The sequence below is a fragment of the Thermobia domestica genome, chromosome 16, assembly GCF_964235325.1.
Source record: "Thermobia domestica chromosome 16, izTheDome1.hap1.1, whole genome shotgun sequence".
Taxonomy (NCBI): domain Eukaryota; kingdom Metazoa; phylum Arthropoda; class Insecta; order Zygentoma; family Lepismatidae; genus Thermobia; species Thermobia domestica.
Window position 1 is genome coordinate 79,907,353 of NC_137469.1, and position 13,999 is coordinate 79,921,351.

The following is a 13,999-nucleotide window of genomic DNA, read 5'->3' on the forward strand; positions in this document are numbered from 1 at the left end:
AGGTGTTCTGATAATCAGTCGTAAACATGTCTCAACACAAGGATGTTATAAATAGAGGATCTGCCCATATGTATCTTCATCCTATTAAATCGATGGAGCCAAAAAAACAACCGAGCATAGGCACGTCTGATTGGCTACTCTCGTTTCTGCCATTGTCTGATTGGATACTTTCGTTTCCGCCATGATTGTTGGCTCGTCAAAACATTGCGATCCCATTGGGCGGGAGTGGGCAGAGTAGGGGTGGCGAAACTGTGACGTATGGCTTCAAGATTATGTTGTAAGGGCAGATCCTCTATTTTATAAGATCCTTGTCTCAACAGCTGCAAATGGCGTCCAAATTGGAAATGCGTGCAGTGATTCGTTTTTTGTGAACGAGACTGTGTAACTGCACTGAAATGTATCGGCAGTTGCATGAAATGTGTGGTGAAAATGCAATGTCACATCAAGCTATCGCGAAGTGGTGCAACCGACGATACCACTCGAATGACGAGGTGAAAGCTGTAAACTAAGAATGGTTATCGGGAATTTGACGGAATTCCCTTCCAGAAAGCATAGAAAAGCTTGTACCACGCCTCGACAAATGCTTAAATAACCGAGGTAATTACGGAAAAAAGTAGATTGTGAATGTAACTTTACGTGAATGGAAAAAATGTTATTGTCCATTTCCTTCCTATTTCATTTTCTTAAGCAGTGCAACTAACATTTGTCTCACCCTCGTATTTACTGTTTACAACAAACAGTAATTATTAAAAAAAAAAAAAAAAAAAAAAAAAAAACTTCTATAAGACGAGTATACCCTACATGAACAATTATTATGTAATGTACCATAATGAAACATCTGCAGACATTGCACACTACAACGCACTGTGTACACTTTCGTAAGAACAACTAGCTATGTGTCTGTCGTATTCTATTAGCTGAAATGTCTCTTCTCTGTATTGAGACAATAGGTTTATGAAAAGTATTTGAGCCCTTTCAGTGTTACGTATTTAAAAATCACAAGTGATATTTAAAAGTAAAAATTATTTTTACGTATTTTTCCTTAACTTAACAGTGGTTCAACCGTGTACTAAAATGTTGCAACTTTAACTCATTTCTTGACATCATACAATGATGAAATTTTGCACAGCGACATTAAGTCGATTCCATTACTGCTTTTGTATATTTTTACATTTTAAAACTTGGATCTCTTGTTTCAACTTAATATTGATATGTCTTTTCATATGCAATCAGCTTTACTCTTGAGGAATGCGGGATTGTCTAATACACAGGGATTAACGTTCAACAGCGAGGATAAACAGGATCAGCGAGGGTAAACAAAAGTGGGTTGGACCAGGCCGGAAGTATAAAATTTGCTTACTTATACTGCAGTTCTTAATAACTTTATATTAAATACTATCGTTTATTTACTAAACTTAATAAGGATATGTGCGTAAATGGCTGTTGTTTCATATCATGTATTAAGTGTGTGTGTATATTCGCGACTGCAATTGTGTGTCGGCTTTACCACCTCCCTTGAAGAAAGCCTGCGGACGCCCCTGTTTACAAGAATCCGTTTTACTTATGCTTGTACTGTCTACTGCGAACAATGAAAAGACAACTACGTTCGTTCTTTAATCAATAGCAATTAGTGACGCCAAATTCTGTATAAGTTTTGAGTGTTTCGTTGTCAGATACTCTAACGTAACACATAGAGCTAAGCGGTTAGAGTATGCGTCTTTGGCGTGGGAGGCCCGTGTTCGATTCCCGCCGGGAGCACATGTGGTTCGGATTCCACGTTAATCAGTAGGTCCACGTCTCATGTAGCCTCGCTGCTGAACGGGACGTTAAACTCAAAATCAACTCAACTCAACTCTAACGTAACATAAATGAGAAAAATGAAAATGAAATCTTTGAGTTTTACGTCCCACGATTATGCCGGTTAGGCTAAAGGAGACGGTGATGATGAGAAATGAGTGATATGGTGGAATGAAACATTTTTAATGTAAATACTTCAGGCCCAAGCGAATTTCAGACGAGCTTTGCTCCCAGAATCAGGACCCATGATAACAATTTTAGAAATTTTAATTAATTAGTAATAAATTACATAATTTATTTTTGTTGTAGTTACTTATAATTTGAATAATGGAGAATTTAAGTTTCTGAAATGCGCTTGAATGGAAGAGTATCTTTAGGCGGCCAAAATAATAATAATAATAGTAATACTATCAGTGGCGCACACAGAATTTAATCTAGAGAATGGGTTCAAAAATCCAGTTGCATCGTTTCAGGACACGAGTGATGTTCTGTCCACATCTTAATATAGTAAATTCTTATTTATCCATGATACCTTGCTCAAAAGGGGTGAAAACCCAGAAACTTCTCTTTTCTTACGCCAGTGAATGTCATTGATTCTTGACATTATCAGATTAATATACGTATGTATGCTACAATAATGGTAAATTTGGCATTCAAATGTAACACGGAGAGCTCTCTTGATATTAACATTACGGTGATTAATGCGTTTAGTAGCAATTTCATTTGTTTTATTTTTAAGCGCATTTCTCGCGATATGCTTGAGTGTACCTGCACCTGGATGACAAAATATACGACACTACTGTTGGCAGTGATTCCTAGTAACCTTGATTGATAGAAAATATTTTTTTCCTTGAAGATTCATAAAATGAATGAATATAACAGAGAAGGGCTGTGTGTGTTGGAATATAAATTGTGTAAGTTGCTGTCATTTTCATGTAGTTCCCATCTCTTTCCAACAGATGTCACTGAACTTCAAATGATGGTGGCGACACTAGAGACACACGTGCACTATGCTGGAAGTTTGTTAGTGAAACAACTAAAACGACGTGATGGTCTTGTTTCCAAGAGGGACAAACAATATGATGTAATCACTGCATTCCTTCAAGCTCTCTCGGAAAAGAGAAGTAAGTTAATAAATGCATAGTTTTTTATCTTTATCTTGAAAATTTTATGATCCAGAAGAATTTTATGAGTTTTGTCTGCGCTATCAGATCTCTATTTTATTGTGTTTTTCAAGTTGTCATCACGTCAAAGACGTTTGAACTCAATTCTTTTTGTTAAGTATTTAAAAATCACAAGTGTATACTTAAAAGTGAAAATGATTTTTACATGCTTTTGTTTAGCTTAACAATCGCGCAACCGTGTCCAAAAATGTTCCAACTTTAACTCATTTCCCGACATTATACAATGATGAAATTTTGTACAGCGGCATTAAGTTGGTTCTATTGTTTTCATATATTTCTATATTTTTAAACTTAGCTCGCTTGTTTCAGCTTAAATATTGGTATCATCCTTTTTGTATGCAACCAGCTTTGCTTTTGAGTAATGTGGGATTATCTAATATACAGCGATTAATATTCATTCATAAGTTCGAACAAAATTACTGATTTTAATCATTTTCACAACACATTAAAAAAGGAAACCTTTAACTTAAAATCCCGAATTATCTCAGGGATTTCAGTGCTTACAAAAAATTCACCACGAATTTCTACATTTTGTTGTGTGATATCACTAGTTACGTAGCGTAGCACCACGCTTAAAATATTCATTTTTACAATGAAGAGGTGTTGCCAATTTGGGGGAGAATTTGCTAAATCTAGGGAATTTGACTTTCGAAACAACAGACAAAAAAAAAAAAAAAAAAAGTTTATCCGATCGGCAATTTTTTTCTGATTTTTAAATGATGTGTTGCCAAAGTGTTTCCAATTTGGGGGAGAAGTTGCTAAATCTAGGGAATTTGACTTTTGAAACAAGAGATAAAAAAAAGTTTATCCGATCGGCAATTTTTTTTCTGATTTGTAAATAATGATTTGGCGATTTTGTTACAAATCTAGTGACTTTTGGGCTGCAAGCAACTTGTCCTGAATCAAGTACCTTCAGTTGGTAATGGTTTTGACATACGTTTCTTTCTTTCGTTTCTCTTTCTGTTTGTTATGATTAGCACAAGGAGCGACGAGTAGGGCAAATATACAGCAGTGACGCCAATCTGAAACGTTAGAAAATCACATTTCGAGAGGCAGGAATTCCCACTTTGTCCTTGAAAATGAAATGAAATCTTTGAGTTTTACGTCCCACAGTTATGCCGGCTGGGCTAAAGGAGACGGTGATGATAAGAAATGAATGAAATGGTGGAATGAAGAAAGTGGGAGGAAACGGGAGAACCCCGAGGAAACCCACACACACAGTGTTTTTCCACTACAAGGTTCACATGGCGGGGGATGGGATCGAACACTGGACCCCACGCACTAGAGGTGAACGCTCTACCACTGAGCCACCGCGGCCCCCCACTCTGTCCTTGAATTTCCCACGCTGCACTAATAACAAAATTTTCTAAAACTAGAAAATATGAATAGTAAAATTAGTAATATATATCAATCATTTTCTTCAATATATGAATGAATTATCAAAAAAAAAAATGATCATCTATATTTATCAAACACTTTATGAACAAATATTTTCCTTAATTGCAAGAGGCAATTGAAAATGCTGATGAAAATAAGTACATTTTGTTATGAGTGGAGTATTTCTACCACGCTTTTGTGTCAGAATCTACTGAACGTAACAAAACTAAATATATTTCGTTCTTCAGTCATTTCGTATATAATGTTTTGAAAGTTGGATGTTTCTCATTTATTTTCTTCCATTAATTCTGGCTTTTTTCATTTCTCTTTTTGTTTTAACCAGAGCACAATTAACGTTCCTTGCGCTTGTTTTTTTTCTTTTTTCTTTTTTTTTTTTTTTTTTTTTTTTTGAGATTCACAAGTCACTGCACAAATAACTTTAACAAAATTTGACAATTAGCGTTAATTTCATGTTTATTAAAAATTTATTTATCTACTCCTCACCTATTGACAATTTTGTTGGTATCAATGAAAATGAAATCTTTAAGTTTTACGTCCCACGGTTATGCCGGTTAGGCTAAAGGAGACGGTGATGGTGAGAGATGAGTGAAATTGTGGAATGAAGAAAGTGGGAGGAAACGGGAGAACCCCGAGAAAACCCACGAGCACGGTGTTTGTCCACCACAAAGTTCACTTGGCGGGGGCTGGGATCGAACCCGAGACCCCAAGCACCAGAGGTGAACGCTCTACCACTGAGCCACCGCGCCCCCGTTGGTATCAATGAAATAGAATATGAAAAATCCCATAAATCCTACATTTTTGGACGAAAATTTCCTTTATCCCATTTCGAGAAATCATTGTCTAAAAATCAAACAATATGGGGTTTTCCCCACGGGTTGGCATCACTGGTATAAAGCGTGATTATCCATCAAGAATCCCATTTTGCTTTCTGGTATTCTTGTCCTGTAATGGAGAATAGTTCAATTATATATGTTCTTTAATTTGCAGAGCTTCCGTTGAGAAGCACAACTAATACAACCAAAATCAGTCTTAAGGCAATTGGAGGAATTGCTCCAGTTGAGCTCCGCGCGATAAAACATAATAGATTTTTCTATACTTTTGGACCTCAACAGACCTTGGTGGAAGTTGACTACAACCCGGGGACGACCAAATTTTTTTACCAGTCTGATCCCGTACCTCCTAAGACGGACCTTGAATACGACATTACCGATATCTAACTGGTTGTCTGTAGAAGAGTGGCGGATCCAACCCAGGCCAGGAGGGCCTTGACCCCGCCAGATTTTTTTTTAACTGACAAAAATGATGTAAGCTATTATTTATATATTTTTGAAAGTTTATAGTAAACTCATGATATATCTATCTTAGTTTGGGTTCTGGCTGCTTCCCCCCCCCCCAGTTTTTATCTTCTAGATCCATCACTGGTAGAGTGAGTTCTAGTTTATTATTATTATTTTAAGTAGAACTAGATCATTTTGATTAACAGATTAGTGAAAGCAAAGTTGCCAGTCAAGAAGAACACTGATTGACTGGTATTGATGTAAATATAGAATAAACCGGATCAGAAAATGAGAGTACTATCGGCCGTAGTGAGGAAACCAATATTCTCGGGCTCTTGAAGTGACTTTATAAAGTATTATCTTAAAGCATGTATATGTTCCATGTTTGTATTTTCCTGCCCATATGTTAAGAGTTTTCGTTGATAATTTACTATGGAATTCTCTCTTTAGAAATTATTTTTCACTCTGTACATTCACATATTGACAAAGCGAATATATTTGGAATTATAAAGCGACTAATTTTTAAAAGCATTGTAACCGGTGCAACGATATTGCGCAAATTTTTCTAAGAATTAGATCGTTGATAATCTCTGTACTCTGTGACTTATTAATGAGGAGCAGAGAAAGTGCTGAAATTGCGCAAATTTTCACTGCAACGTTGTCAACAACAGGATTCAGGAAATTGTGGCTGAAAAACTTTGCGCCGAAATAAAATTTATAAACGCCATTCCTTTGTGAGATATACTTGTATTGTAGTCTAATATTTACAAAGCAATATATATATATATATATATATATATATATATATATATATATATATATATATATATATATGTCATATGGTTTATCTGTTGTATGGTTTATCTGTGAATTCCTAAACTCAGCGCATTTCCTCATGACGAACTCGCTTCTTTTGACTTCTGCTGGTCTTTCGGCCTTTGAAATTCCTTTCACTTTCGACGTCATTTTCATGGCAGTTTCCGTGTGGATTTCTAGCACGCCTGTCCACGATATTTAAATTGAACTTCTAGAAATATTTATTTTTTTAAATATAAATAATTGTGTTTTCCTTACAGTTTCCCAATAATTATTTTCTTATAGTGTTAATCTTACTGGCAATCTTACAGTTAGACATGATACAGAAAAAAATATTGACTAGGGTATGTAGCCCCGTCCCATCTCTAACGACACCCGTGCACACATATAATAGCGATAACTGAAAACGCTATTATGATCCATTATTTTGTTCTGTAATGCTCTGCACCGCTCCATATTTTGACATATCTGAATTTTATTTTATATAGACCAAGGAGTTAAGTTTAGCCCTAAAACTGAGTCGCCACCACGTTTATGCAAAACGTGGAAAATCGGATTTAGATCCAGATTCTTGATTTCGGAAGTAAGTGAAACCATGAAGATTTATTTGTTCACATTGCACGGTGCGAGATGAAAAAGAAACCGTGACTCACTGAGTGAATGTATGAAATCTCTTCAAGTAAATTTCGGATTTCAATAACATAATTTAAATAGATAACAACTAATTTGAAGACAAACAAATAATACTGTTCTGAAGTAGCTTGTTTATAGAATATCTTCATAAGGAACAGATTATAAATAGGAGTTCAAGTAGTTAATATTGGGCATGCCACTCATGACAACTTTCTTCGTCACGACCACCTTAAAATGGGTTGGTTCCGGTCACTGAAATTAATTAGTTCAGAATCTTCGCGTAAGCATTACCCATGGTCAGAGTTTATCTTATTACAGCACTGAAGTTATTCTTTATACAGTCAGCATTATCCAGAGCTCATAAATTCAACAAAAGCAAACACACATTAAATATAAATTCTACCATATATTAAACACACTATTTAGAACTTCCGTAAATACATTTATCTTCTTTAATATTCCTTTATAATTATATCTTTTATCTCTTTAAATATAGCCTTTGTATATACCATAATCGTTTTGGCATTGCTGTAACTATACGATGTCTAACTTCATGTTTCAATATGCAAACTTTATTGACTAACTCTGTTTTATCCAATGGCATAGACTACGTTTAATGCTGCGCTGATTCATATTACAGGTATCAGTTATATAACTAAAGGGTCAGTAACATAGTAGACGTTATGATTACTATAAAATCATGCCAAGCACCGTTAGAAATATCCACAACACGTTCAAAACTTATATAATTACGGATTAATATATAACTTTTACCAGATAACGATTCAGACACATTAATAAGTTCTAAAATTATTATTTTCGTTAAATTTGCAGTTAAAAGAATTAACTGATTCACAATTACAATTCTTCTTTTTTTAAAAAAAATTCTTCTTCCTCTGATATTTAATAAATTAAATTTAGTTTTCAAAGATTAATTTCGGATACCAACCAAGAAGTAGGTTGACATATAACAAGACATATAACAAATAAAATCTACATAATAGACAAACACGAATAGAAACAAGAAAAGCAAAAGATACAAATAAACAAACAACATGAAAAGCAAAAGATATAAACAAGAATAATTGTGGGGCATAACAATTTTCCCCCTCCTTCAAGAAAAAAAATTATCAGTGATATTTTTTTTAAGTCGCCTCTATAGTATATTTTTCCATTAGTTTAATTTTCTCCTCAGGTGAACATTTGAAAAGTTTCAAGTTTCGGAAGTTATGAGTTCCAATCGATTTATTGTCTAGAGTATCCAGCACTGCACAATTACGTAACACTTTAGTTACTAAATAAGGTCCCACATAGCAGTTCAAATATTTTGCTGATTCACTTTTGAACGCAGATGATAAATAGTGTGTCTTTTTCATAACTAAATCTCCAGGTTTCAGCACAATATCTTTCTCACTCGTAGCATTTGTAGATGATTTCGGCAGAACAGGGTTTCGTAAGGTTATGATCCTATCGTGTATATCCAAAGGATATAATTCCTCCGGCCAATTATACGCTTTCTTAAATCTGTCGACAGATGAATGTCCGAGAAAGATTTCGGCAGGAATTTGTTGTGTCATGGTATTCACGGAATTATTTAAAAGATCTTGTATTGATTTCAACATCTTGCTCCATTTACTTTATTCTTCAGCACAATACAGTCTTATAATTCGGTTAAGATCTCGATGTTTTCTTTCTATGATACCGTTTCCTCTAGGATTATACGGAGATGTTAGGCAATGCTTAATTTTACGTTCCTGGCAAAACTTTTCCCATTGCGCCGAGGTAAATTGTGCTCCTTGATCGGTTACAATGGAAGATGGGTAAGGGAATACATAAAAGTAGTATTTTTCTAACGTTCGAATTATTTCCGAGGTGTTAGCTTTACGTAGTGGATAGAAACAAACGAAGCGTGAGTATACATCGACAATGGATAAAATATATTGAAAACCATGACTGTTAGGAAGTTTACCTTCTAAGTCTAAACAAATTTTATCGTGTACATAATTTGCGTTCAGATGATATGTTTCACATTGGATTTTCCGATTCGCTGGTTTAGTTTTAGCACACTCTAAACAGTCTTGGATACAGTGTATCATGTCTTTTTTCAAAGTTTTCCAATAGAAAATTGATTTACAAAAAGCTAAACACTTCTTTTCACCAAAATGACCCTTCTGATGGATTCGACGAACAATGTCCTTAGCCATAGTTTGGGGCACTACCAGAAGCCAACTCCCACGTTTCACGTTCTTAACGAACAGCAAGGATCTAAATAATTTAATATGTTCAGATGGTTCTGCTTTTATTTTATTCTTCAGTGAATTGCAATAATCATCTTGCAATTGCTTCCTCCTCATTTCCTCAGGATCATACAAATCAGGATCTTCTTTAAATATAAAATTACCATATAATTGGTGAATATCTTTACCCAGTTGTTTCGGGTTACGTGCGATGTCATCATTGGTAGATATATCAGGGGATACATTTCGATCGCAGCCTCCTACCCCTGTTTCCGTAGGCTGCGGCGTTAGTTTCCCGATTGCGGATTCTGAATCGGATTTAGCGCATCAGTAGTAGATGATGACACATTAATTTTCTCCAATTCAGAATCATTAACTCTTGTATCATTGGAGTTCCCATTCTGGTTTCTACCTGTTCGGAAATTTCGTCTTCTATTCCACCAAGGCGGTGGAGGACCATACGGATTCATATACCATCCTCGATTATTTCTTCTCATATCTGGCTAAGCTGGTCCGTAGTTATATCTCCATTTGTTCTTGTTAATGTTCTCAGAGGGTGATTCGTTAGCAAACGATGGCTTATTATCCGGGTTCTCTGTTTGTGATGCAGAATCCATCTTCATCCTTTTCGCATATCTTATTTGTGGGGTTCGCATATATGGCTTAGTATTCCCTAAGTATCTAGGTTTCATCGACTCATTATAATTCCACGGAACACCGTAATCTTCCATATCAGCTATCTTTAGTACCAGATCATCCACATTTCGACTAGGGTTAGCTCGAACAATTTTTGCATCTTCTGGCGGTATGTTGTCTAGAATTATTTCCATTAGTTCCTTTTCATTCCCATCCGTTATTATAGCATGATATCGTTCAACTATTGCCCATACAAAGTCCGTCAAAGAAGGATATTGGTTGCGTTCATGTCTCATATTTTGCAATCTCCGCTTTTGTACTCTCTCTAGTCTTGGGGACAAATACTGTCGTTTGAAGCTATTGACAAAATCCTGGTAGGTACGAAAATTTGGCAACACGTTCCTGAACCATGCTCCGGCTCCTTTAGTTAAACATCTTTGTGTAATTACCAGTTTTTCGTTTTCACGCAACGTGAAGAGATTCAGTGTTTGGGTGAGCTCTTCCAAAAAAGCTTTTGATGTTCCGTTGGGCTGACCGTCGAATTTAGGAAAATGGCTTAAGTCATTCATTGTTATTCGTCCTGTCGTTCCAAACGTTTCTGTCGGAATCGTACTAATGGTTTTATTCCCCATTACTGGATTATTAGGCACAGAGTTCTCTACCACGGAACATACAGGTTGAGGTGTAACTATGGAACCAATACTAGATCTGTTAGTCATCAAGGAATCATTGACATAAGTATTCTGTTGGTTACTGGTTACCGTTGTGATAGTAGTACTACATACAGTAGCAGAACTCAGTAATATAGGTACTACCGGAGAATTTTCGTGACATACTTCCTTCCCATTCATGTAAGACTGTTCTTCACACGATCTTTGATCCTTCAATTCTTCTTCTAGCTTCGTTATACGAGTTTTTACTTCGTCCTCCAGATTTTCAATTCGGCGAGTATTTGTTTCAATTTTCTGACAGTTCTCCTCTTGTCTGCTCTTAATCGTGGCTACTTCCAGACTGACGTCATCATGAACTTTGACTAATGAATCAACAGTTTTTTCAACATCTTCTAATCGTTTCTCCGTTTCTTCCTCTTTTTTCTTTATACCCACAATTTCTTTCTTCAGGTCTCCGATGGCTATATTCAAATCCTCACGTATTTCTTCCTTCAACTCCTTTCCGAACGTTTGCATATTATTAGCTAATGTTGTTATATTATTGGCAACTTCTAATCGAAACTGGGATAGTTGTTGCATAAGCAGTTTAAACATTTCTTGGTTATTTACTTCTGATGATGACGCATTCGGTTGTTCCTTGGCTTCGTTTAAAACCACTGACTCCCTCAGAATACAAATATTTTTTTGTCTGCCTGCGCCTTTTCTTCAATTTTTCCTTCTTCCTTCGAATTCTGCAATTCTTCCTGTCTAGTTTCTTCGTTTGGCACTTCTTCTTCATTTGAATTTTGTACTTCTTTCCGTTGAGCTTCTTCTTCTTTTCCCAGCTCTCTCTCCTTTTCTTTTTCTTTGTCTTCTTCTGTAGCAATATCTTCAAAATCATCCTCACTATCTGTCTTGTTATAATTCTCACTTCCTTTCGATTGGCAGTCTTGACAGATCCAGTTCGAAAAATATTCAATACCTTGTTCTTCTGGATTTTCCATGATTCCCACACATCGCTGGTGGAACAATTTTGTGCATTTAACACAGGTAATTACTTTATCTTGTACATTGAGTTTCCTCTTGCCTCCTTTCTTTATCGTCGGAACTACTTCCCGGCAACACTTAAAAAAGTCTTTTTCAACTTCAACACTGGACATCTTTATATTTATAGTTTCTAGAACCATAGCACCTTTTCTTCTTTCTCGCCACACTCACCATATTTACTTCCTCGCATTCACAGTTAATATTTGGGGGGGGGATTTCAACGAAATTCCTTCATATCTCATACATCCGCTCCAGCAATTTAATAAAATCTTCATGACGACTTGACTTCTTTATCCAATCCTGGCTGAAAGGTCGCCAAATTATGTAATGCTCTGCACCGCTCCATATTTTGACATATCTGAATTTTATTTTATATAGACCAAGGAGTTAGGTTTAGCCCTAAAACTGAGTCGCCACCACGTTTATGCAAAACGAGGAAAATCGGATTTAGATCCAGATTCTTGATTTCGGAAGTAAGTGAAACCATGAAGATTTATTTGTTCACATTGCACGGTGCGAGATGAAAAAGAAACCGTGACTCACTGAGTGAATGTATGAAATCTCTTCAAGTAATTTAAATAGATAACAACTAATTTGAAGACAAACAAATAATACTGTTCTGAAGTAGCTTGTTTATAGAATATCTTCATAAGGAACAGATTATAAATAGGAGTTCAAGTAGTTAATATTGGGCATGCCACTCATGACAACTTTCTTCGTCACGACCACCTTAAAATGGGTTGGTTCCGGTCACTGAAATTAATTAGTTCAGAATCTTCGCGTAAGCATTACCCATGGTCAGAGTTTATCTTATTACAGCACTGAAGTTATTCTTTATACAGTCAGCATTATCCAGAGCTCATAAATTCAACAAAGGCAAACACACATTAAATATAAATTCTACCATATATTAAACACACTATTTAGAACTTCCGTAAATACATTTATCTTCTTTAATATTCCTTTATAATTATATCTTTTATCTCTTTAAATATAGCCTTTGTATATACCATAATCGTTTTGGCATTGCTGTAACTATACGATGTCTAACTTCATGTTTCAATATGCAAACTTTATTGACTAACTCTGTTTTATCCAATGGCATAGACTACGTTTAATGCTGCGCTGATTCATATTACAGGTATCAGTTATATAACTAAAGGGTCAGTAACATAGTAGACGTTATGATTACTATAAAATCATGCCAAGGCAATAACTAATTTCAAATGATATTTGGCCCGAAGATATTCCATTTTACAGAAAATTACGAGAATTTTGATTGTATACTTGCCGATTACACAGTAATTTCCATCAGAATATGTTTTTAAGGTGAAGTGGCGGTATGGAAGAATAAGGGCCTAAGCCCCAGAAGAAAGTATTTAATTATTCATATTTATTAATTTACTGCCACCGTTAGAAATATCCACAACACGTTCAAAACTTATATAATTACGGATTAATATATAACTTTTACCAGATAACGATTCAGACACATTAATAAGTTCTAAAATTATTATTTTCGTTAAATTTGCAGTTAAAAGAATTAACTGATTCACAATTACAATTCTTCTTTTTTTTAAAAAAAAATTCTTCTTCCTCTGATATTTAATAAATTAAATTTAGTTTTCAAAGATTAATTTCGGATACCAACCAAGAAGTAGGTTGACATATAACAAGACATATAACAAATAAAATCTACATAATAGACAAACACGAATAGAAACAAGAAAAGCAAAAGATACAAATAAACAAACAACATGAAAAGCAAAAGATATAAACAAGAATAATTGTGGGGCATAACAGTTCATGAGTTGATTTTAAGTTTAACGTCCCTTTCAGCAGCGAACTATATGAAGGGTAAGGGGAAAAAACAAGGAATGTCCATGCATGTGCTTTACCGGGTGCTTTGTCCTATCTGTTAATGACTCTTGGTACTATTTCATTGTATATGCCATGCACGCGTAGATGTAGAAATATCCATGTAAAAAGGGACGAAAGATTTAATAACCCTATTCTTTGTACGTGATTTCAAATATTAAAATGCCGTTCTCTCAAAAATGTAATTTTGTGACATTCCTTCTTTTTTCCCCTTACCCTTCATATGAGATATGAATCTACTGATTAACGTGGAATCCGAACCACATGAGCTCCGCGGAGAATCGAACCGGGATCTCCCACGCCAAAGGCGGGCACGCTAACCGCTTAACCACGGTATTTTATTCCTAGAACGACTTGCGTTTTGGTTACTGTTTTTATTAGTCGAAATGCACATGGTAATGATGGCAACGTTACACATTTTTTTTTTGCGCAATTTCCAATTATGT

General features: G+C 35.3%; 1 protein-coding gene across 1 annotated transcript in view; it reads left to right on the forward strand.

Annotated features, from left to right (window-relative positions):
• Positions 1 to 13,999, forward strand: part of LOC145673192 (uncharacterized) — a 473,383-nt gene that overhangs the window by 139,706 nt on the left and 319,678 nt on the right. Inside the window, exon 2 of the mRNA XM_081742659.1 lies at positions 2,757 to 2,921. Within this exon, the coding sequence (XP_081598785.1) occupies positions 2,757 to 2,921 (165 nt within the window). The remainder of the gene's footprint in view (positions 1 to 2,756; positions 2,922 to 13,999) is intronic.